A 25,886-nucleotide genomic window follows, 5' to 3' on the forward strand; every position below is an offset into this window, starting at 1 on the left:
CAGGAGATTAATGTTTTTGATCATTTGTCTCAAGAACACTCAGGCTTTTAAGAACTCCAAAACAAAAATGCAATCCCCGTGCAACCAATGACATCTCAACAGCCAAAGTAATTAACAATAAACATTGCACTGATTCTACTCTGCTTGTTTATGTAACACATGCTATAAAATGAAGGCGTAGGGGTACTGATTGAAGAACTTTCTAGGTTTCAGAAAACAAACTTTGACAGGCATTCTTTAGACCTCATTCAGCCAAGTCTGAATCAAAGCAAGCAGACAATCTTCCCTTTCATCTCTCTGAGGCTGTGAAGGAATGGACTGTGTCCTGCCATGGCTGTGAACTTGTACAGCTTAGCACTGTGAAGGCCACTTTTTTTCTTCTTCTTCAGAGGGTCGCCCATTGAGTGTATTTTTTTTCTCTCTCTCTCTAACCTTTTGATCTAAATCTTCTTAACTTTAAATGAAGTGCTTCAGCCTCATGACGATTCAGACCTTTCATGTCACTGTTTGTCTTGAGATGTAAATATTCTTGGCGACATGATGATGTGATCCTGTTGAACATGTCAGGCGTCTTAAGTGTGAACACTCAGTCTTTCTGACATGCTTTTATTTTTAAATAAACATTAAAAAAAGTACTTCTAGGTTGCAGATCAAATCAGATTTGATATTTTTTATTTTCTTTTTTTTGACCTGTTTTCTGTATCAGTATATGCTAAGAATGTTTTTCCCTTTGAAACCTATAACTTTTGGCATCATACTCCCAACCTTTAGGGTTATATTCAGTGGATTGTTCGTTAATGAAAACCAAAACGCATTCTCATTTAAAGATAACTTATTTTACAACTACAAATAAAACTGCACCAGATGAGGTTTATTTAATCTCAATAAGCTGCATCAAATTGTGCACTAACATGGCTTGCTTGTAAACAAATTTAAATGGCAAAGCCTCAAAACATGTCTTATTTCTATATATTGTTTCAACTGTGACATGCATGAATGCACAAATCAGTTACACACACCTCAATCACTTAGGGAATGTTCTGTACTTACACCTACCTGCCTATTTGATGCGTCATTGCAGAAACCATGGAGGTGAGAATGAGATGACCTCACTTTGAGAAACTACTGGTTTCAACATGATAACAAAAAACATCAACATAATGATCTGTGGGAAACATCTCGAGACTTTACTCAGTAAAACACGCTTTGATTGTATTTAAACATTACCAGTGTGAATTCTCGATTCTGATTTGCCATATAGACCTTTCACACAAAACTACTGAAAAACTCTGTTTGAACCCAAACAGTTGAAATTTTCACTCAGATCTTATTCAGAGTGTCTCCAGCCCCTTAGTACTTTTTTTAAATTTGTGAACACAGCAGGATATAATCAGGAGAAGTGGTGGATCTATATCCTGTGAACGGTGCACGAATGTCTGCACACGACTGGAACGATCTCCGTGCACATAAATAAACGGTTACATTATTATTTTTGTTCACCAGTATGTTCTTCTCCACACTTTTGTTTGATTCTGTAAAATTATGTGCAGCATTGATATGAAGGTCAATATTGTCATCATAGCGTTGTATAGCAGACCATGTAGCTTCGAGATGAAAGGAAAAGGAGGGAGGCTTGTGGGAGATGGCTGGATGTCTCCTTGCACTCTTGGTCTGATTCACCATGAATTCTTTGGACGACTTTGGTACCACTAAATTTACATGGATGCCAACAGGCTTTTAATGAATGTTCTTCTCCGCACTTTCATTGGTGATTCTGTCAAACTGTGTGTAGCATTAATATTTAGGTTTCTTTGTCTGCCACTTTCACATTGTTCTTTTTTACATAATTTGTTGCCTTAGGAGACTCCTGCCCCCCCCCCCCCCCCCCCCCCCCCCATCCAACCAGGAGGTCTTTAGCTGTGAGGTGCACATTTGAACAACAGGAGTGTTGATATTTTGGCTTTGTATCCGCCTGTGTCTAAGTGTCTAAGTTAAGATAAATTAAGGCTAATTGGTGAATCCTCTAAAATCCATGTATTGTTTATGTGTAGTAACACAAACCATTAAAGAGGTGTGTCGACTCCAAAGTTCACCAAAAAGAGTTTTTCATTAGCAGAGTCAAGTGATGAAATTAGATCATTGAGGAGTGGGATGGAACCCATTGTTAGAAGCCTTACTTAGGACAATAAAGATCAACAACAGCTCACAATTAAACAGTATTATATGAAGACATAGTTGTGCATCTGGAAAGTTTCTTTGCTTTCTTGGTAGGCTTATCTAACCCTAGCATGATCTCCTTCACTTAGCAGGGAAATGATGGTCAGGGGGTTACAAGCAGTGCACCTGTGCTCAAGCTGGTCAGGGGCCTCCAGCGCAAGAACACTTTTATCTGTTAATGTACAGTATGGAAAGGGAAAGACATTCCTGCACCCAAGTCTATCCTGACCCAACAGTGCTAGTGTTTCTGCAGCCGGCCAGAGGAATAAACAGAATCCCTGGTGCTCTTTGCTTAGTGCTGCTAAACAGGCTTTTGTATGTGCTATACACAATGCTCCATCACTGGCACTTTGGACGGCATGAGGGCTCTGCTGCCAAGGGAGCTCCTAGCTGTTGTTCTTTTCATCTAAGTTAAGCCACTTGGCTCACTGCAGAATGGACACGGAGAAGAAAGGACAAGAAGGGAGGCTTGTGGGAGATGGCTGGATTTCTCCCCGTCTCCCTCTGGGACACATTTCCCCCTGCATTTTATCCTTGCACCCTTGGTCTGATTCACCATGAATTCTTTGGAAGACTTTGGTACCGCTTAATTTACATGTATGCCAACAGGCTTTTAATGTATTTAAAACTTGGATGATGTTCAAAGGACGTTATAATTCCTCTGAAATAGGCCTTTTGAAGGCTTTATCTTGTTCTTTCTCTTCTGGCTAATCTTGGAGCCCCTCCGTATGCCAGGGCAATTTTTCTAATGCCAATTAAGCTTGACATTAGCATAAAACAGCTTTCAAAGTTTTTTTTTCTTTTTGAATGAACGAGGGATGTTAAATGGACACTTATTTACACTCCAATAGTCTGTCTTTGGAGTTTCAACACTGAGCAACCTCAGTAAAATAAAGTAGTCTGGTCTTTGTTTCTATTCTCTTGGTATAAGCAGATGGGAATATGAAGGCCAATAAATCCCTTTATAGCAACTCACCACATTTTTTTTGATCAGCAAATTAGCAGTCCCTGTTGTACAACTTCGCACATACTGCTTTGTGTCCAAATGAAGGTTATGCTATTAATGCAGAACATGTTGGCAGTCTTTTTCATTTCTCCCAAGAACTGTGGTAATTGCCACAGAGAACTATGAATCAATTATCATTAGGGTTTCATTTGAGAACACAGTGAAACAGCACAAATGGTTCTTCATTAGCCACAAATGTGCAAATTTAACCCAGGGGGAAAACGTGAATTCTAAGCATATTTCTTGCATTTTTGAGTGGAAGTTTAAAGTTGTTCTTTCTCCTCATGGAGAGCTGGGATAAATTCCACTCCCAAGAAAATAAGTGTCGGTCCCTCTCAGGGAGCGCTGTGGGAAAACTCAAGCTGTTGTCGTAATGGGTTCCTGTTTGTCAGAGCTGAGAATAGTGGGAATAAATGAATTTGAAGTATACATTCTATGTCTTTGTATTGTGGGATTGTTTATATTATGTTAAACAGCCTCATTTACCATGAAGCTAATTTGTTTATTTAATCAATTTCATTAAGTTATAGAGTCAACACACAAGCACGTGAGAAAGTATGGTGGTGGAACAAAATGTAAATTCAAACAAATTTGTTCCTACTGTATCTTAAGACATCGGACGACAACAAAGATTAATTGCTGTATTAACAAAAGACGTATTGTACAGTGAAACTGGCTTTTACTGACGCCCAACATGCTCTGCCCCCATTGTTTAAATTTTTCCCGTAGTAAAATCATTTTGAAATTGGTCTGTCGAAGAATAATACAATACATTGCCATTCACAACATAATTATCAGTCTACTCATCAAAATTCATGTTGAGTTGTTACATTATAGACCCCAGCTGATCAGTGCGCTTCAGGAGAATAAAAACACACGTTGTGCAGTGTGAATTTCTTCAACAAAGCATATATGTTTTTTTTAAACTCAGTTTATCTTAAATAAGCTAATTACTTAGGGCAAACAGCCAGTCTGTAAAGCCATATTCTTATTTAACCTTAATTTAACGAGGAAAAACCTGAGATTAAAAAGATCTTAGCCAGCCTATCAAGACAAGCAATAGAACAGTTAGGCAGAGGCAGGATTCGCCAAACGTTTTCAGAACGTTATCTCCAAACGTTTTCAGAACATTTTTGCCAAATGTTCTCAGAACGTTATTGCCAAACGATAACAGAATGTTATGGCCAAATGATTTCAGAACGTTTTTGCCAAACGATAACAGAATGTTATGGCCAAACGTTTTCAGAACATTATGGCCAAATGATTTCAGAACGTTTTTGCCAAACGTTTTCAGAACATTTTTGCCAAACGTCCACAGAACGTTATCGCCAAATGTTATCAGGACGTTATTGCAAAACATATTCAGAACGTTAATCCCAAACGTTTTCAGGATATTATCGCTAAAGATTTTCAGAACGTTATCACCAAACGTTTTCAGAATGTTTTTGCCAAATGTTTTGAGAACGTTTTCAGAACGTCAACCCCAAACGTTTTCAGAAAGTTTTCAGAACGTTATGGCCAAACTTCTTCAAAACGTTTTTGCCAAAAGTTTTCAGAACATTTTCAGAACGTTATCGCCAAACGTTTTCAAATGTTATCACCAAATATTTTCAGAACATTTTTAGAACATTATTACCAAACGTTATGGCCAAATGTTTTCAGAGCGTTATGGCCAAACATTTTCAGAACGTTTTTAGAACGTTATTGCAAACGTTTTCAGAACATTATCACCAAACGTTTTCAGAACGTTTTTGCCAAACGTTCTCACCAAACGTTATCGCAAAACATTTTCTGAACGTTATCACCAAACGTTTTCAGAACGTTTTTGCCAAAAGTTTTCAGAATGTTATCGCAAAACCTTTTCAGAACGTAATCCCCTAACGTTTTTAGAACGTTATTGCTGAACGTTTTCAGAACGTTATCGGCAAAAGTTTTCAGAACATTTACAGAACGGTATGGCCAAACGATTTAAGAACGTTATGGCCAAATGTTTTCAGAACGTTTTGGCAAATGTTTTCAGAACGTTATCGCCAAACGTTATCAGAGCGTTATCCACAAACATTTTCAGAACATTATCACTAAATGTTTTCACAACGTTATCCCCAAACATTTTCAGAACGTTATCAGAACGTTATCCCCAAACATTTTCAGAACGTTTTCAGAACGTTATCGCCAAACATTTTCAGAATGTTAATCGGCAAACATTTTTTTAGATCATTATCGCCAAACGATTTCAGAACGTTATTGCCAAACGTTTTCAGGACGTTATCGGAACCACCTTCATTTTTCTTTGTTGACTTTCATTGACAAACTTTGGTTTTCAAAGCAATAATGCATGCAACATGAATCAGGGCATCAAGAGTGAGTGCTGTCTTAAGGAAGTTTTCTACTGCCATTTAAAACTTTGCACATTTTGGGCCACTGCTTTGGTTTAAGTTTGTGAGCCCTCAGGGGCCCCATACTAGTCTGGGACAAGCAGCGCATCTGTACTTATGCAATCTCCAGTCAAATGCCAAAGCAACACTTTCAGCAGGACTTGTTTCTACAACAGAAAAACAGAGTCCATGACCTGAAACTTTAATGGTATCAGCTAAGTGGGAAATTTGGTAAAGTAGAAATGCGCTACTCATTCATATAATGTGCGAGCCTCAGCCATGACAGAGAAGCATTGCCTACGCCACAACATGTCCGCTACCAACTTAAGCGAGTAATCACCCATAACATTACCTTTGCTTCCTGTTCTTCTAAGCAGAACTTGCTACTGACATCTCCTGTGGGACTATCACACTATCAATTAAACTAATGTAACAGTGCCCATAGGGAACATAATGTTCCTGGATAAATGTGATTGGGTTGCTTGAGCAACGTTTTAGTGGAAATGGCCTGTTTATAGTATTGTGCGAGGCAGGTCTATAATACATAATATATAATTTATAAAATGGTATCAACAATTAATACACACACATACACATATATATAGAAAATTAAAATGAGATATTTAAGTCATCTTTGAAAATGTATTTTGTACACTGAATTTGTCCAAATAAATATAAACTACTTAATATATTAATATCAATAAACAATTTGCCCTGATAAATATGAAATAAATATTAACTGACTTACATTTCTTTAAGGTAATTTTTAAACTCAAGGTTGTTAAATAATGTGAACTACCCTCGTTGACATCACATTTCTGATCCATTAGGTATAGAGTATCAAACAAGTATGGTTTCAGTTTCATGTATCGTTGCACTATTGAGTATCATGATACTAAAGTTGGTATCAGTACCGTTATCAAATTTGCTATACAAATAGTTGCTGAAGTGTAAAGCTTTTGCTCTACTGTCACAAAGAAAAGTAAACTGAGACGGAGAGCTGATCAACCATTCATAAAGGAAGTTGGACATGAGAGTAGTGCTGACAGGGAACAGGTCTCCAAGTACAGAGGCTCTGAGATCACTTCTGAAGAGTCTGTAAACATGTCTCCCAACACTCCCTTGTGTTTCTATCTCCTTATCAGATTCTTTAATCACATATCTTCTACTTTGTGACGCCGATGTGACAGTGCTTTGCTGCTGTCATCTCACAGTGACTAAGGAGTACCGTTAAGAATCCAAACTGATCTGCCGTCTATGAACAGAGAAGCCAGAATCAGAGCAAGAGAGTCTTTAAAAAAGAGAGTCACATCACAGCTCAGCAAAAGCCCAAGGAATACAAGAGCAAACAAGAATATTTGCAAAGCTCAGAGTTTTCTTGAAAGGAAATAAAGAACTGTTCCTGCCCCCAAAGTATGAGATAGAGACCAACCCCTTCCCCTACAAAAAAAAAAAAAAAAACAGGGATTGCAACCCATTAGCAGCCAGTCACTCACACTGATCGTCACCATTAAAAAGTACTTTCAACTCTGCTGGCTGTCAGCAACTCAGGCAGCTTGGAAGAGCTTTAGCTTAGACTCTGAATCTTTGCATAGAGGCTGTGGTCGGCAACAACAAAATCATTTTGAACTCTTTATGTGGAGGATCTGTTAGAAAAGGTTTGGGATCAAAGCAGACTAAGTGGGTCAAAATTACCTTGACCATATTAGAACAGTCACATTTTGAAGGGGGATAGGGGTAATCTGCAATGTAGAGGGCACAGTAACATTTTAGCTGAGAAGATTCCACCAAAAGACGTCAGATCAAAGCAGAGAAAAGCTTTTATTTCCTCTGTCCTGATGTTCACCGACTCGTTTTTAATATGGTAATGTTGCTGGTTTTCTACGTGTAGCAAGGCTAAAGTGTGTTTACCTTAATAGCCTGGAAGCATTCCTTTGCTCTGCTTTCTGTGTGTACTGTAATTCAACAAAGAATCAGGCGTTTCTTTTAGGACTTAAGAAAGTGATCATTAACACCTCCATTTGTGGCAATGTAAACGTTTCATTGAAAATGTGTTGCAGAGTAAAGTCCAGGGAGTCTGCTTTCATTTACATAGAAAGAAATAACAGACATTATTCAGAGGTGTGGGCTTAAGACAGATTGGTTAAGTATATTGCATATACTGTTCAAGTCTGCACAAATGAATGCAATGTCAATGTTTATCCTTAATTTATTTCTCCTGTTTTAGCCATGCTTACTGTTAAATGCTGATCATACAGCTGTAGCCGTTCATAACACAACTTGGTTTTAGACCAAATATGTCAACAACTGTTGCAAAGGCATTTCGTACAAATATTAATTGGGGCAATAGAATGAATCAGAGGATAAAGACTTTTCATTTGGTGACACTTACATTTGAAATAGGTTTTTCAAACCAGATGATGAATCCTGATGATTTTTAGCCCATCTGACTTTTCCTCCTGTGGCTTACACTTGTGGTTGTAATTGAGATATTCTGACAATGCAGTGCATTCAAATTTGACCCAATCATTCATGTTCCCAGCAGAATGATTCCCCCTTCAACCTAATGTTAATAAATTAACACTTTAGTTTATGGTTCATGCTAACACATTTTAATTTATAGTTAAAAAAGGTCAAAATCATTCCTCAGAAATATTATCATGTCAGCTCTGTCACTGTAAGCATATCATTTGTTATTATCTAACTTTAGACATTGCACGGAGCCGTTTTTCATAGTCCAACTTAAATATCTGTTTGCTTTTTTTGCTCTTCTGGATTGCATCCTTGTAATGATTCAAAAGTTATTTCATATTTCTCTCATTAGCAGTTTCAGCTTTATGGAGGAGAAGACAGATCTCTGGAACAACCACGTCCAGCCAGTCCAGGCAAAAGTTGTTTGGCGTTGGAGCAGTAATGAGTCGTGGCAGTTACTCAATGGGAGCTCTGTATGAGCAAATGGACAAGAGGAGAGGAGCCATAACTGATTACAATCAGACAGGAACACTGTATTGACAAATCACTGCCGCTCTTCCTGCAGGGAACAAATACCTGTTCAGTTTTCGCTCTTCCTAAGGACCTGTTTGCTCTGTCAGTGCTGCATTTAGCTGTACTGAACCTGCGGTGCTTACTTTTATACTCTCACTGCAAAAAGAAAACAGAATGTTACCGTTTCTCTCTGCAAAGAAACCTGTTCACCGCTTTCATTGAAAACTGCCAGTACATTTTGAAATGTATCTGTTGTGTCTCCTATCTATCTATCTATCTATCTATCTATCTATCTATCTATCTATCTATCTATCTATCTATCTATCTATCTATCTATCTATCTATTTATCTGCTAAATGATATAGAGAATTTCTTCTGTACAGGGGAAATCATCTTGCCTTGGTTCATTAGCAGAGGTAATTCCTGTTTTAACCTTGGCCTTGCTAATTTCAGCCTGGCCTTTCGTACATGCAAGGCAGTCCTTTAAAGACGGCTCGCTTTTGAAGCCTGCTGGTCGTGCTGTTCAAAGCTGCAGCTGTTTTTGGTGGTGTTTGACAGCTTTAATTGATGCTTATTTTGGCATCGGGTTTCATTCCTTTCATGCAAATGTCCTGCATGCAGTGAAATGGGTCAGGGCAGCACTAGGTGGGCACAGTTTGTGTGTACCAGGATAAGAGCAAAGTGCTTAACGAATTTACATTTCAGATCACGGAATCTCAACAAGTGGAGCAAAACAAAAAACGCCACACTTGTGATTCAAATAAAAAATGGCTTCACACGGCGCTTTTGATTTGATAATGCATGGTGAAATCATTTGGTCGAGTATAAACACATTTTGAATTACAGTGATGCGTTTCTTTTGTTTCAGGAATGAGATAAACAGGCTATCATTTATCAGGTTTTTTTAAAATGCCCATTCTTTTTTTTTTAATGACATATGTGTGAGCTCTTCTGCCCACCTGTATAATTGCAGAGTCGACTTCCTCTCACACTTTCTGGCTCACCACATACCCCCCACCCCTATCCCACCATTGCTTTTCCCTCACTAAGGCTGACATCACCATGGAGGCACGCAGGGGCCTCCTCATCTGCTCCCAATTACAGCTTCGCAGTCTTCTGCCTCCATGAGAGGACTTCAAACTGTTATGAAACTGAGAGGACCAATCCGAGACCTCGAGAAAACAAACCAGTGACGAGGCTCACAGCCTTAGGGTCTAGCAAGGTGTGAATTTGTGTATGATCATCTGATGACAATTTTCTGGAAATTACAGCATCAGCAGGGTTTAGAGGAATCTTTTATGAGGCAGTACTATGCCAGTGAAACTGTGGGGTGTTCTGACATAGAAAGCAATGTTTTGATTTGTAGTTACTCATTAAGACTGAACTGGACTACGAAAATATGGTCCCACTGATTTTTTTATGGACTAAACCAAACAGTCTCACAGACTTCTGTTTGAACTTCAGGCTGTAAATAGTATACGAGGGGATACAATCCAAACAGGTCAAAAATGAAACAACAAAAAAGGACTCCTCCTTTATATTGCTGATTTAGGTTCAGAGTCAACAATCTTTTTATACTCACAGATTTATCCTGAGCACATTTCTCCATTTTCAAAAGCATTTCTGCTTTTGATAGATGGAAGGAGATTTGTACTTTGTACTCAGAAAACATATCTAATCTCGGATAAGGTAGCAGGACCATTTTAAGGTCAGGGCTCCACTAGCAGTCATAATACATCAGAGGCAGATACAGTAGAACAGAAACAACATGGATACCATTAAAGGCCCTCTCTTGGTGTTTTGTGGTCATGAAATGTGACCAGTATCATAGTGAATACTGGACCTTTTTTTTTTCTAGCTATTTGATGTACAAATATTATTATTGAAAATTAATTTGTAATACTCGTCAGTTGCAGCTCCAGAGAGAAATGTTGGCAGGAAATATCTGAGGACCTCAAGTTACCAGGGGATATTCTTTACATTTTGATTTAGCTTGCCAGTAAGCTTGTGTTTGTTGGTGATGCTGAGATTGTGATCGTGTGAGAGAGCAAAGGTGTTTTTGAAGGGGTTTGTATTTCAGCCATGCATATCAGACAACTGAAAAATACAGAGCTGACTTCAACTTCCGTCTGTGCGTTTTCTAAGAAAACTTACTTACAATAAGATCTGTCCCGTTTTAACACGTAGAGTGTGAAGACTCAGGTTTTGCTTGACAATTGGACTGTTTAGAGAGGCACTGAGAGCTTTGGTTGTGCATTGGAAACGATCCACTCATACAGTGTGAGATGAAAAGGTTTCCACCTCATTTATACAATTGCGCAGTGAAGCCCGGTATTAGTCTTTACATCCTGGCACACTAACAAAGATTGTATTATTAAGCTCAAAATACCTTGTTAAATCTGTGTGGTGTATGAATGGTTGCCTGCAGATGGTTAAGGTGCATGTGCAACACTGCACTGTTTTCCTATCCCACTCTCTGTCTGTCATAAAGTCGGTCATACTGTATTCACAGTCTATATGATGCTTCTAGCTGAACACATTGAAATATGTAAACCACATCCAATGAAAGTGTGATGTATCAGCACAGTCACTTTAGTAATATGAGTATGTACCAAGTCGTTGGCACACACAATGTTTTAACAGGTGATTGTAAAGGCCACTGACATTGGGAATCTTGCAGTGAGAGCTTGTGTTGCGACACATTGGCTTGCCAGATGTTTCCCAACATGCAAAGTGAGACTGTCGTGTTGCCTCTCACAAAACACAGAAACACTCATAGTGCACATGGCTTTGCTCAAGATACAAAATCCTCCCAATCTATCTAAGAAACAGGTATATTAACGTTAAATTGAACCTTCAAGCTACTTTTAATTTGTAAAAACGGTTTGAAAATAAGAAGTGTTCCTTAAATTCATGTTGAATACTAAGTTGGTTGAGTTGAAAATGAGCATCCATACATTCTGGGCAGGGGGTTTCTGTGGAGCACTGAAAGCTATGTCATAAACCACTTTTAACTTGGTTAGTTTTCTGAAAAACAGAAATTGAAAAATTTGCAAATGACAACAATAACAATAATGTGTGAAGTCGGATGCATTAAAAAAAAGTAGGCAATAGGTGATAACAACATGCTGCTAAAACAAACAAGAGCTGCATATAAAATAGTTGAGCACCGAGAAAAAGGGTTAATTTCAGGGCCCAACACAGCAGCAAGCCCTTTGTAAAATGCATTAAACTGCATTAAACAAAAGGTTCTGTATTGATTGTGTTCTCTGCTGAACTGGACAAGTTTAACCTTATATAGTACTCAACAGAATAGGTATCATTGCTGGCATCAACTGCAAGAGCTAACATGGCTAACCACAAATAAATTCAAAAGCTGAACTGCATGAACCTCTATGTTCTTGCAGGAACAACAGACAAGCAGTGTCCCTTTTTCAATGCAGCTTGTATAATCAGCAATGCCAAGTGTTTTATGTACAGTAAATTAAACGGGTTAATATGTCAACTAAAGTCAGTTTATTTATATTAAACTATTCTCAGAAATCATCTTGTTAATGTTAAATAGTCACTGGATCCACTTCCTATTGCACTCCAAATGTCCTCCTTGTACCAGTCGGCAACAAAGGGCTTTACCTCATCACTGGCCTCTATAGAGCTTCCAAACACTATCCCCTTACCTTCACCTTCACCCCCGCCCCCTACCCCCACCGTTAGAGCCAGTCGTTGGACAACCGGCCATCCAGCCAGCTTTTCTCTCTCTGGGAACACGACTTCATTACAGAGATGAATTGTCTTATTGTGAGAGCCAACTGCCCCCTCTAGCAGGAGTGGGTGGGGCCTTGCTGGACATTGGGGCATCGTGCGGTGACCCGGCTTCAGGGGTCACTTCACCCACTGTTTGTAAAGCATCTCACGTAACGCATCACTGGATGACTGCACCCTCTTCTCAGCTGAGGGCCCTCTCACAGCCACACCAACAATCAACGAGCTGGACATCCCTGTGCATCCTTCGTACTACTTAATGAGTAGAGACATTAAACACTGTGAGACATAACTGCTTTTATGCTCGTAGGAACTGTTCTCATTTTACAGAAGCTTTTGAAATAATGAGGTTGCATGGTGATTTCCGCTTAAACATTTTAAAGTTTTTTCAGCAAACTTGTTTCATTTGATCATTTTTTAATCATGTCCTCTTGAATTTTGATCCATCTCTTCAGGAGCACCAGTTTAAGTCCTGCACTTTGCAGTTTCACACTGCAATAGAACCCGGAAGGTGCTGCCCCTCTCATGATGAAAGGAGTTTGTGGATGGTCATTCACTTCCACAGGCAGAATTCAGTGTCTTTGATGGAGGTCTATTTGAAGACAAACAAGCTGACCTTGGTCACCATTTTGAAGAAAAGAGAGCAATTTCTTTGCAAAGCATATGCACTGTGAGGTCCAGCCAGCTTTAGCAGCTCTGAATGGAAGATGTGTTGTTTTTGCACAGTATACACACAAACCCTTTGGAGACAGACATATGTGGAACGAGTTATAAAAAGTCAGATTGTCGAATAGTGTTTGATCAGCGCCTGGAGGAAGCAGCAGTTTCCTCCTGTGGAGGACACAGTCCATGTGTGTTACTGTTAATTGCACAATCTGTAACACAACCATCTCTCTGCCGGATAGTAGTGGAATGTGTAAACAATGTTAAAGTTTTGAAAATCTTCATTTCACTGAAATGCTCTGACAATATTGTTTTTACACATGTAAGGTGAATTTATATTAAGTGAAAAAAATCAAGTGCAGCAATATCAACAGTGCAGGCCTGGAGAAAAAAAAATACTTGAAAGAAAATGGAAATAATAAAATGCAAACAGTTAAAAACAAAGTAAGAGACTGAGCTCTACACAATGCCACTCTGGGCCCTTGTATTATCTGTACTGCAAACAACACAAACATCTTCAAAATGGCTAAACACATACCAGAAAGTACATTTTGAATCTCAGCGACCTAAAAACTCCTGCATCTCTCTACTTGGCACACCTCCTAATAAGCCAATGGCAGGCTTAAATTCTACATGTCAGTTCCTGGTTTTGTGGAGTGCAAGCAAGGCTGTGTGTGGATCAACAGGTGACTAACAATGATATAGTTTGTTTTTATCTCATTATTGTGTCATACATATATTATTTACACATATTTATATGTCCAGTCCGCATGCGCATACTGTACGTCAAAGTGCATAGGTCTAATTATTGTCATGGAACAAAAGAAGAGAACGAACACAAAATAAACACTAATTAAACAGACCATCTTGTCTCCTTGTCCCGGCTTTTGGGACAAAATTAGAACTGGCAACTGGCCAACTATTCAGGCTCTGGATTGCGATAGAATCTACCGTTCACCCCCGCTTCCAGAAGTTTAGATGCAAGCAAATCTCTATTAATCCAATCCAATGCTATTTGAAAGTTAACAAAAGATGCAAAAGTTGATTAACCTTTGGCAATTCTATTTCTATATGGCGATATTTGACAAGTGAAACAATGAATACCATTTTAAAATGTAAAAATAGCCTGTGTGTTCTCTATTGAAATGTGAAATTATTTTTCATGATAATGTATTTAAAGTTTTTCAGAAGGCATTCACTTTGAGTAGTTCTTGCTAGTCATGCTAAGCTAACATTAACACATTTCTCTCAGTCAGCTTGATGCTTGAGTGGCTGTGTAACATCAGTGCATGCATGAGCATACCTTACTCTAGAGGGTAAGGGGTCGCCCTGTAACACTACTTGCTAAGTTTGTGTTACAATGGATACAAGTCGGACTTTCTAACTTACACCTGCTCCTTTCTAGGCGTTATACCTTACAGGCGTTATAGCTTAGAAAGTGCTAAAGTCCAACTGGTGCACAGGGTATGCCTTTAAGTTGTTTGTAAGTTTCAGCTCTAAGTCGGATGCAAGGTTACGCCAGGTTACGCCAGGTGTATACTCAGCTGGTGCACTCAATCCCAAATTGACACATAAACCAGTCACTGGCTTATCTCTGTCTGACAATAACTCTTTTAATGTGATATGCAATGAAGGGCATTTTAGAGATTGCTTAAGACACCTAAAGATGGCTAGCTTCTTTAAATCAACAAAACCACAACATACGGTAATGAGCTTCTGGTCTTGTATACGTATATGATTTTTGCAACTATCACCAAACCATATCTGATCAAGGCCAGGTTTATGTGAACTGACTACTATGAAGTACATTGGAAATAAACTGGATTTGTGGATTTTTAATACATTTTGATTTATGTCTTTTGCAGCAAGAATCTTGACAAGCTTTGTGATCTTTTCACAGTGTTATACGGGAAACGTATATCTTAGTCCAATACTTGCTAAGTATTTTTGCGAATCTAACTCCATTACCAACATCCTCAGCTTTCATTTTTGTTTGGACCCAATTATTAAATGTCAGCATTTTATTGATGATGATGATGCTATATCTGCTTGCATGCTAGCATTTAGCTCAAAGCATTGGTTTTCTGGGTCACAGAGCCCATAGAATTGTTGAAGACACAGGCTTTCCTCTAGAACTTTTGTATTGGCTGGGAAGCAAATCAGTGCATATGTCTATTGTGTTGTTTTCATAAAGGTAATGTTAGAACAAACATTCTGTCCAGTACAAGAACAGGAGCCAGAGAGTGGGTGTAGCAGGAAAAGAGGCTCGAATGAAGCTTGCCATTGCTGTTGGTTCTGGTGCCTCAGCAAATAAAAAGTCCATAAATCCAGTCCAAAGAATCCTGCAAGGAGATGAAATATCTAACTGTGTTAGTCATTAGAAGTTTGACTGATACTTAAATGTGTAAGTTTACACAATGTTGGATTATGCCAGAAATTGCATTATAAAGGGTTTCAATATGCTTTATTTGTTCATTATAACGTATAGTTGCTGAAACATTTTATAGATGCAAAAACCAGCCAATAAAGAATTAGTGCCACGTTTATTGCTTTTTTTCTGAACTCTCCCTGCTTCTTTGCCAAGCACCTTCAGGCAGAGGTCTGTGGGGGAGGTTTAGAGCCCACTCAGAAGTGTTTTGTTGTTGTGGAAAAATTATTTTAGGTACTTGCTTGACAATGGTGCTCGAGGCATGCCTGCTTCTGCTGACAGTATTCTGTAGCTTTTGTCTGGTTAAATGATATGCTTTGTAAAATTCTGTTTTAAGTGAAATAGTGTGAAATGCTCTTAATTGAAGTCCGACTCAGACGGAGCTGCATATGATGTATTTTTAAGTTGAGGAAGTTCAGTTCATGCATCAGCCTGTCATTTTTTTAATCAGTAAATTACAACTATTTGTTTTGCTGTAAAAAAGAATAGTGTTACATTCATTAATTCAGTAATTACATTTAATTAAATGTCACATACAATTTTTCATTCCTGCACCTTTTCTTTGTTTTCTTCTAAGATATATATTTACCTATAAAAATGTATACAAACAGTAGTTGAATTTAAATAAAACCATAAATTGCAATAAAAATAATGTAAAAAAATACTTCAAATGTAAGTTGGACATGACAGCAACAATTTAAATGTCTCCTGCTCTTAACACATGAAGATGCACACACCTGTATGTGTCTATTTATTTACTCTGTATGTCCACTCAGTCATAAAGTCCAAACATGGAACTTTCTTCTTCTAGCCTTTCTTAGAATAAGTTACCATATCAAATATTTGTATGGTTTTCAGGCTGTTGTATTCTTTTGTGTTGTTCTTTTGAATAACCAGTGTTTGGACCTGTTTGTGCATGTACACTTATGAAGGATAAGGGTTATTTACAACAAAGTGTGTGGCGGATCTGACTGACAGGCAGGCACGATGTCCTTGTTTGTAAGGGGGCTAAAGACCAGCCTTAGCTTCAACTCTTTGCTTGTTGTTAAGTTGAACGGAAGATAGGTTGAGATAGCATTTACAATATGGTCACCACCATTAACTGGCTTCAAAAGTCCCCTGTAGTAACCAATGGCTGACGTCACTCAGTCTTCCACAGTATGGTTGAGACACACCAATCCATCTTGACTATTTTAAAAAATGCATTCTCTATGTCCTTGATCTTTTACCTTAAATGTCTATTTTAGTAACTGTACTTTAACCATGCAGGTTGAACAAAAAACATGTTTGAATCAAACCTTAAATAACTAAGATACTAATAAAAAAATAACCAACTTTTACCCATTTAAAGAAAATAATGAATGACATCACCAATTTCATGATGCTAAAGATGGTATGATACAGTATATCCCCAAAGAAATATATTCCTCTTCAAAAAAAGAAATGTAGCTGCTTGTTTTCCCTTGCATCTGTAGGGGAAAGGTCACAGGTTTGTGGACAGGAAGCCGTACTGCAACGAGAGCCTCGAAGAGCTCAATGGGCCAGTCCATGGCTGTGTTATTCTGAAACAGGCTGCAGAAAGTGAAGCTAAATATTTTGGTAATAGCCTGCCATTGTTTTTCTGTGTGGACCCCAGCCTTGGGTCTCGAGCGAAATGGCCTGAACATAATATAGCACGCAGTGCAATTTGATATTTGCTTCCGCTATTGAACCCAAGCAGAGAGTGCAATTTCAAAGCCTGCCAAAACTATTCAAAACATCAGTGGCCCGTTAACGGCCCCAGATAATGAATTCCTCGGCAGTGCGGGCCTCTATGTGTGGGAGACTCAGAGCTTAGCTAAATAAACCTTGTCTGGCTGAGTGGCCCCACTGGTGCCCGGCCCTATGGGGACAAGCAGCCTAGTCCCTCACAGGTCACTGGACTGGCTCAGTGTTAATGACAGCCTCATTTACCCTAAACTCATCGCTACATCCACTTGCAACATCCCACAGGTCACACCTCCAGTCTGTCACAAAAGATAGGCTACTGATGGCAAGGGCTTTGTTCGTGGCTCAGGTTGAAATGACACACTGGGTCCACAGAGGGTCCACAGGAGTTGTGCTGGTTGAAGCTGATAGCAGAGATCACTAGTCTTCCCCGTGGTGGGAGTGACAGGCTCTGATTTTCTGCTTCTCTCTTCATTAACTATTCGCATTTGCACCTTATGTGAAGATCACCATCGCCGCTCGACATGAGTCCAAGCAGTTCAAAGTAGCAGCGCTGCTTGGAAGTGTGCACGTCTCCCCAGGGGTCACCGGGCCTCAGACACCTGCAGAGTGGTGGGTGCTGAGATCTTGGGTGTGTTCGGATCAGGGACGGAATTATCCTCTGAAGATGAGGAAAAGATTTATGGCACGCTCCCATGAGACTGTCTCCTGCTCTTTGAAGCTACTGTCTTGGTGGCTGCTCTTATCTTGGGAAAGGATTATTTTTTCTCCTCCTGTTCCTTTTTTCGTCTTCTTCTCTCTCTCTTTTGCTTTTTTATCAAGTCAGGTTTTTCGCCGATCTATTCTCCTTTGCTGCTTTTCACTTTCATTTCCAATTCTCCCTTTTCAGAGTAAACCTGTCCATCTTTTTAACACCATCCTCATTCTCGTCCCTCTGGTCCCTCTGCTGCACCCCACTCTGTTTTTCTTTACCTTCTTTATTCTACTCTTCCAACATATGACAGACTGTGTAATTAATGAGCATCATAAACCTCTCTTTCTATTAGCTACCCATTAGTAAACCTGGCAAGCCTGTCATTTTGGACAAAAACACACAGCTCCTTCATTTGATCCTCACATCAAAGGGGGAACCCCACTGTTTTCGGCTGAATACACTAATTGTGTCCTCGTTCTGGATGGGGCTACACCCCCACCGCTTCAAAAAAGCATCCAGTGTCGAGTGCAGATACCAAAAAGGAGTAAAGAAGCTGAAAGTGTTGATTATACAGGCCTTAATGTTGAGCCTTTTTGACATTAGAAAAATGACTAGTCATTCAGAAATCTGACCAAGAGCATGTGTTAATTTACCTCAGATGACTTGCTCTGTTCAGTCTTACTCTTAATTAGCCACTCTAGTCTTTTTAATAACTGTTATGGTAGTATTTTAGTCACCTATATAACTAAATGGTGATAGATGATGATACAGTTGCTCTTTGAACTAAAGTTTTGGGGCTTTTCCAAAATAATAATTAACTCAAATTGATTGAAACGTTACTATTTTAGACACACTCAACCCATCATTTTAAGGACTGGGTATTGTGCAGACGAATGTTGACAACTTAAAAAGTCAAATGATTGTCTTTACACACTACTATTTAAAATGAGAATGTAAATGGTGTTGTAGGGCATCAAATGAAGGAAGAAGCTGCCACCTGCCAGTTTGCACAAGTACATAATAGCATTGTGCGTTTGTGTCTGCTACAAAATTTCATTTTACTCCACTGAGCATCTAAAGCAGCGTTCATTAAATCGTGCTTATTGTTGTAAATAAAGTTATGAGGTTATTTCTATTGTGTCCAGTGTGCAGAATGGCGAGCGCATGCCAGGCTGTCTTTCCTTCCCTGCGGACCCTTTCCCTGACACATCGCACGCTGGGCCACCACAATAGGCTGAGTCACCGCCACTGCAGGAATCGACACTGTACTTCAGTCACGATTGTCTTCTGCCCTTTACAACATCTATGCCCTTTTGTTCTTCTAGATAAAAGCAGCAGTCACATGTTTGAGCTTTAAGCGCCCAGCAGCTGCTCCTCTCTCCTTCTATATGCTTCACATCCCCCTCCTCACCACCAGGCAGCATTCCCTCCTGTAGGCTCTCCAGGCATCAGGCCCCTAACATTGTTACAAGGACGTAAACACAGACAAACCATTAGATCCCCCCTGAATCTGGTCGTCTGAATGCCCCCCATTATGCCTGTTTCCGAGGTGAATGCCATTTTTATGTTGGAATGAGCTTGAGTCGGCCACTAAGGGGAGAGCTCCCCCAGGTCAATAAATACCTACATCAATCAAGCAGGTGCCTTTTGTTCGATGAAGCTTTTGCACCATGAAGAAGAAAAATAACAGACATCAGGTGACTGGTTTCTATTACATTTGAAAAATGTAGTAATAAGAGAGGTGAATATTTACTTAATTTGTTCTCTGAGTTGATGAACTGTCACGCTAAATACGGGGGATTGATTGGCGGTTTGGGGGTTCACACCAATGGGATGGAAATTTGGCTTTACACCCCCGCCACCTCCTCTCTCGCAGGCATCAAAGGCGAGGTTTGGAAATAAGGCCTGCAAAGCCATCTCTCCGTTGGCCTCTTCAAAGGACAGGAAGTGTGTCACAGGGACAGGCCCTTCTTTCCCAGCAAATTCGTGAGTTTCTCTAATAACAAGCTCATCTGTGTGTCTGTGGCAGACTAGTTCAAAGGGGGGCCTGATTCCTCTTGGTACAACATGTGATGATAGGGTCAGGATGCGGAAACTGCTGTTTAGAAGAAAAATGCGTCTGGAGTGCTGCATCAGAAGCATGTGTCCAGACTGTCCCATGCCCAAAGATGTGGAAAAAAACCTTCCCTGAAAAATTGGGGTCAGAATAAATTTTTGATCTTGACGTCTGCAGAAATCATCCACACTGATAAACTTGCACAAGCCCTTAGGCAATTTTCTGCTTAGCTATATGTAGAAACTCTGATGTAGGAAGTTGGTGTATTCAAGTCCTACACTGTTGGCTCTATATCAGGGATGGGCAACTTTGGTCACAGCAAGGGCCACGTTCATTTAATTCTCACTGCCAGAAGGCCAAATTGTAGGATACAAAAAACGATTACAGTCAATTATGTCTCCAATTTAACTCAACATTCTCGCTTGCTTCTGCCATGGACCAACTCAACAGTGGACACTATTTTGCAATGCTCTCCAAAACACCATTAACCCAGAGAAAGGACCCAAACAGTTTCAATACAAACACAGTTACATTTGTTTTTATATTAATATAATGTATTAATATATTAGAAGAACATTAGAAGCACAACACAGACAAATTATGTATATTGCCTCCGTATTTCCTGCATGGTGATTTCAGCGAGTGAAACCTGACAGAGCCAGTACATAACTTCTCACATGAGTTGCTTCAACGGTTTCATGCCAGGCCTTTAGCACAGGAACTGGCATTTATTAAATGTGGTACTGCACATGTGGCAAGTACAACACATGGCTGGAAAAACAGGCCTGCAAAATTAACTGCACATTTAGAGCTTCAGCAAGTCAATTTGCTTTTACATATGTTAAGTGTTAAGATTATCTTTTGAAATTGAAAAAAAAAAACCCTCTCCTAATATATCAACCTGCTATTTTTAGATTTAAACAGGAAAAACACCAAGACACAGATATGATCAGTGATGAGTTATTCTCTAACATTAGACATCCAGCACAGCTAAAACATGGCACATTTTCAATATTAACACATAAATCTATACCTCTCACTTGGTCAAATAGTGCAAACAACAACCTTCAGTTTACTGTTGTGATTAAACACCTGTATATGAAACGTTGATGTATTTAGGTGTTAAGGATTTTGGAGATGCCTTCAATGTGTAACACATGATTATACACCCTGATTATATTCTATCAAGGCCTCTTTATTCTTAGGTAATTGATTAGACGTCTTGAGCTAAAAAAAAAAAACCCAACTTCAGATTAGGCAAAAATCTTAAAGTCATTTTCTTGTTGTTTTTTTATTGCTGCATTACAGTGAAATAGTTATGTTGCTGATCTGGGACCGTTCACCAGTCACAGGTTAAAGATTGCAAAAAAGTAGGCTATGTTTATACATGATTATATTTTAGACCCTACAGTGATATTTCATGTGGTAAGAATCTATGAACATTAACAAATGATCTGTCCTCCTATGCTGTGTCTATGTATTTAAGTAACATGGAGCCACATGACAGAGAGACTTCTGTAATTATACAGGCTTCAAAATAACCAGAGAACCCAACATGATATGATTCGGTTTCCAGGAAGCTAATCTGTTTAGACAATTGAGAATTGCTTAAAAGAACAACTAAAGAAGTCAAAAGATTATTGAAAGAGTAATTTTGGCTTCTTTGATGCTGGCACGATCCATCAAGAGTGTCATTTTAAATAATGTTAAAGATAGCCCTGTCCTGCTTGCTAATACTATGTGAATGTTCACGTGATGTATTTGGGCCACTCATAGATGATCAGTCTTGAACCACTATGGGTAGATATTTGCCACTTTTGTGTCAGTAGTTCTACTGTCTCGAAAATGTTACAGACTTCATGGTCATGGTATGGTTGGACTTATTTGAGAAATCACGGTTGACCCGTCAACCTGCCTGACCGTGACCACTGCTGCAGGAAGCTCCCAGACCTCATTTAGGCCTATGACAAAACTGCACTGCGCTGCTGTTTTGTCAGGTGAAAATCCTGATCTTTTTTCTTGACGCCTCCTCAACTCTTTGAAGTCAAGAGACAGGAGACACGAGGAGGGGGAAAGCTGAGCGAGGTGCGTCAAGTCTGACATTAAAAACAGATAACACCGGATATCCCATCCTATTCATATTCAGGATAAAAGTTTAAATTGTTCTTATGGTGCATGGTAGCCTATTTATTTCTGGTGTAAATCTGAGGAAGACTTCAATCGTTTTTTATAGTCTTAAAATACTCTTCAAATTTCCAGAAACCAAAGACATGTTTTTCTAAAAGCTTATCTCTGTCCAAAACTGTTAGCTCTTTGAAAGTAGGCCTATTGATGAAGTTTAATGCTAATGATTTAAAAATAAATATGTAGCCTAATACATTTTATTTCCATTAATTACTCACTCAACTAATCGTTACAAATCTGAAAGTATGCTATTCATATCTTTCTTTCCTGCAAAGCCAGTGTCTCCTCGATGATGTTTTATTGTGAAAGCATTGACAGGAAGTGGTATACGTCCTGTGTGTTTCTTTTCGGTGGTGTAGCTCTGGATCAAAGGCTGCTTTGGCTCCTCAGTCATACGGTCCCGTAACCTCCTGGGCGCAGTCTACTCTCGTCTCCACGGACGCTCTTCTGTCTGGATATCGTAGCCCGTTCCCCTTTCACCTTTGGATTATATTCCCTCTGATGGTTTTCAACACAAACTCGATGCATAGAAATGGGTAAACTGCACTCGAAACATGGTAAGGACTCTTATTCCCGAGAAAATCACAGCTATAGCTCTTGTGGTGCTGCGATACTTTCGAGTAACAGTCTTCATTGTCTTCTGACTTTCTTTTCCCAAGCCGCAATTTGTAAACCAAGGGAGAGCCCGGAAGGTAAGCGCGCTTTATGTTATTTGTTGACTTATAAAAAGTGTTATATTTCGTACTGTTTTTGGAACAGCCAGCAGTTTTCTGACTCTCGGCTCATTAAAGCAACATTATATCGCCGAGTCGGACTCTTTGAACATGGACAGCTTCTGGGAAACATGCTTGTAGCGCTAGAATATTGACTTTGCAGATACTTATATGCGTTTTTATTTTATCTTAGGCGACAGTTTTGTAGTCAATGCCTGTTTGGCGAGAAAGGGAATCGACGACTGGCTCGTGAAGCAGAAATACTACTGCACGAGCTCGCGCCTCGGGCAACCGGACTGTCACCACAAGAACAACTGCGGTTTGACTGCGCGGGTGAGTACCAAACTGTGGCCCATGAGTAATATTCATCAAATGCTCTGACGTAATTAAGACAAGGTTTTAGGCGGCTCTTCCACCTCTACCCTGTCAGATGCCCCCTTTTCTGTCTTATGCACTCAAAGTCTTGACAAACTTTGTGAAGGCTGCGTGTAGAAATAGCCTACTTGCACCACACATGGCGTGGAAAGTGTCTTTTCATAACTTTTGCACTTGGTGTGTTATTTTTTGCTTCTTTCACTCACTAAAATATCTGCCATTCTGCCAACCAGCCTCATAATCAAAGTTGAAAAGGAACACGGAACTTCAAAAGCACAAGCTGGCACTCTTGAAAAGAAACAATGTATTTGAACACTCCGGTCCCCCCCCCCTCCATCTAGAGAACAAATGTTTGTATTATCCTATGCACTGATCCGAGGGTGTTATTTTTAGGTAACCATAGATCAAGCCTGAGTTGAAAGCGAATTGTGACAGTCTGGTGACAAGTGTGCATTGTAAATGCTGGGGAGAAATGTTGGAGGTCATGCTTGTTCTGTATTTTGGCATTGCTGTAAACACTGTGCTGTTGTTGTCAAGTGAAGAAAATATCCTTTGGAATTGCTTCACAGGAGCTTTAAGCCTCTTTGGTTAGCGATGCCTTTCTCAAAGGCAGCATGTTTGAGGAACTGGAGCCCATCAAGACAAAAGGAAAATCACTTCTTCCACCCACAAGCCAGACACTTCGAACAGAAATGCATCTATTGAACACAGCCTAGAAGTTAGGATTGCTTGCATTTGAACAATAAAGCAGCTAGCTACTGTTACACTATGTGGTGATACGGGGTGGCAGACATTTATTGAAAGATATTTGACAGTTCCTTTAGTATCTTAACGTTTTGAAAGAATCCCATTTTCATCAGCAAGTAGCTGTGTGGTAAAATACACAGCCGGCTTAAAAACAGCGTACTCATTTGCTGTTTATGAAAACATAACCATTTAAATTATGCTATATCCTACTTAATTTACTTCATAACTGCACATATAAATTGGATTGTTGCTGCTGTGAAACCTTTTTTTTTTTTTACATATTGGCAGGAAAAGACAAATCTCAAACTTCAGGATGTTCGGCAGCTGAAATATCTATCGATTTCCCCTTGAGTCTTGTCTTAAATCTATCATTGCTTTGTTTTGTGCAGGAGGTTTTTTTCTACACAGCTTTGCTTTCCTGAAGAGCAGTCATGGGTTAGTTAAAAGAGGGAGGCTGGTCCTTTTGTGAATCTGGCATCCTGAAGTGACATGCAAGCGGTCGAGTGTGGTTGAGTGTCGGGAGGTTAAAACTTGCTTAACATGTTGCACCCACATGGTTTCAAAGTTTCTAATCCTGACACGAGCCCAAAGTATCAATAAACTCAGTTATAAAGTAACAGGATCCAACCGACTGCAGGCTTTGTTCTTTGGGTGTTTTTTTGGGCGTGATTGGTTCTATGTGAAAAACCTGAGACACTGTTTATTTTATTAAGTTATTGAGTGTGTCAACTGCTAAAGCCATGCTTCTTACATGGCTGCTTATGTGTGCAGTCGGGTTTGTAGCCTTCAGGCAATTTAAGCATTTGAAACCACACTATACCATGTAATTACTATACATTGTTACCACAAAAACAAACACTACCTACTTGTTCCTGGAAAAATCCATGTGCTTTCCCTAACAACATTGGTGTGTTTAGTTCATGGCACAGTTCACTGGAGTGCCTGACGAATGGGTTTGATGTTCTTGAAAAATGGGCAGTTATGTTGAGCTCAGGTTGTATAAATAATTCAAGTCCGGGTGCCTGATGGCTCTTATAGCTCAGAGGGAAAATGAATTAAAGAAGAAAGGTGTTTTCCATCATCAATATTTATTTGAGTACTTTTCCCTTTTGTGTTGTGATTAAACAGTAAATACAAAAACGTTCATATTTTTTTCAAGTTGTAGCCGTTTGTTTACGTATTGCTTTGTTATTTCGAGTGTTGCGGTTTTAAATAGCTGAAAGCAAATCACAGAAGTCAGAAAAATACTGAAATACACAAATGTAGCTTTAGACATTACAACAATCGAATGTCCTCTGTTTATTAGCAATACTTATGTTATTTTTAAACACATTTAGTTACAGGTAAGCTCAATGATTTTTTTACACTTGGGTAAAGCATTGAAATCCAAGAATTAACAGTTTCCACAATCATAAACTGGATTTAGAAATCAAATAATAAATCATGTGCGCAACTTAAAATTGTGCTTGAGTACGGCACGGTACGGATGTAACCGCGCCCTAAAGGCTCCCTATCTGGACTTTGATCTAATTCTTGGTCAGCCAAAAAATCTTCACCTGATGATCTGAGCCGACGGGTCAGGTTGAAGACTGAGCAGGTCACAAAATGTATTCAGGAGCTGAAGCATTGAGTGACATATGGATGGATTTAAGTGATTTTGTATTGTACATGAAGCCAGTGGACTGTATTGAGGACCAGTGTGATGCATCCATATTTCCTTGTACATGTCAGGACTCTGAATTTTGAATGAGTTGGAGCTGTCCTACTCGTTGTTTGTGCATGTAGAGCGTTACAATTATCTAACCTGGTTGAAATAAATGATTAGAGTTTGATTTCTGACTAAACACTTCTAAGAAGATTGTATACATACATATCATAAAAATCACGGCACCAGTAATCTCCCCCCCCCCCCCCCCCCCCCTCACAGCGGTGGTACCACGGCTGCAGAACAGCACCGAGTTGCAATTCAAGGTC

At 39.3% G+C, this 25,886-nt stretch overlaps 2 protein-coding genes across 2 annotated transcripts in view; both read left to right on the forward strand.

Annotated features, from left to right (window-relative positions):
* The window catches only part of adcy7 (adenylate cyclase 7), a 570,666-nt gene that overhangs the window by 98,582 nt on the left and 446,198 nt on the right, over nt 1-25,886 (forward strand). The window lies entirely within an intron of this gene.
* The window catches only part of nkd1 (NKD inhibitor of WNT signaling pathway 1), a 31,068-nt gene continuing 27,638 nt past the window's right edge, over nt 22,457-25,886 (forward strand). The window contains exons 1-3 of the mRNA XM_061045748.1: nt 22,457-22,634; nt 22,737-22,769; nt 22,984-23,123. Of these exons, the coding sequence (XP_060901731.1) occupies nt 22,610-22,634; nt 22,737-22,769; nt 22,984-23,123 (198 nt within the window). The 5' untranslated portion in view covers nt 22,457-22,609. The remainder of the gene's footprint in view (nt 22,635-22,736; nt 22,770-22,983; nt 23,124-25,886) is intronic.

The sequence above is a fragment of the Labrus mixtus genome, chromosome 1 (assembly GCF_963584025.1).
Source record: "Labrus mixtus chromosome 1, fLabMix1.1, whole genome shotgun sequence".
NCBI classification, from domain to species: Eukaryota; Metazoa; Chordata; class Actinopteri; order Labriformes; family Labridae; genus Labrus; species Labrus mixtus.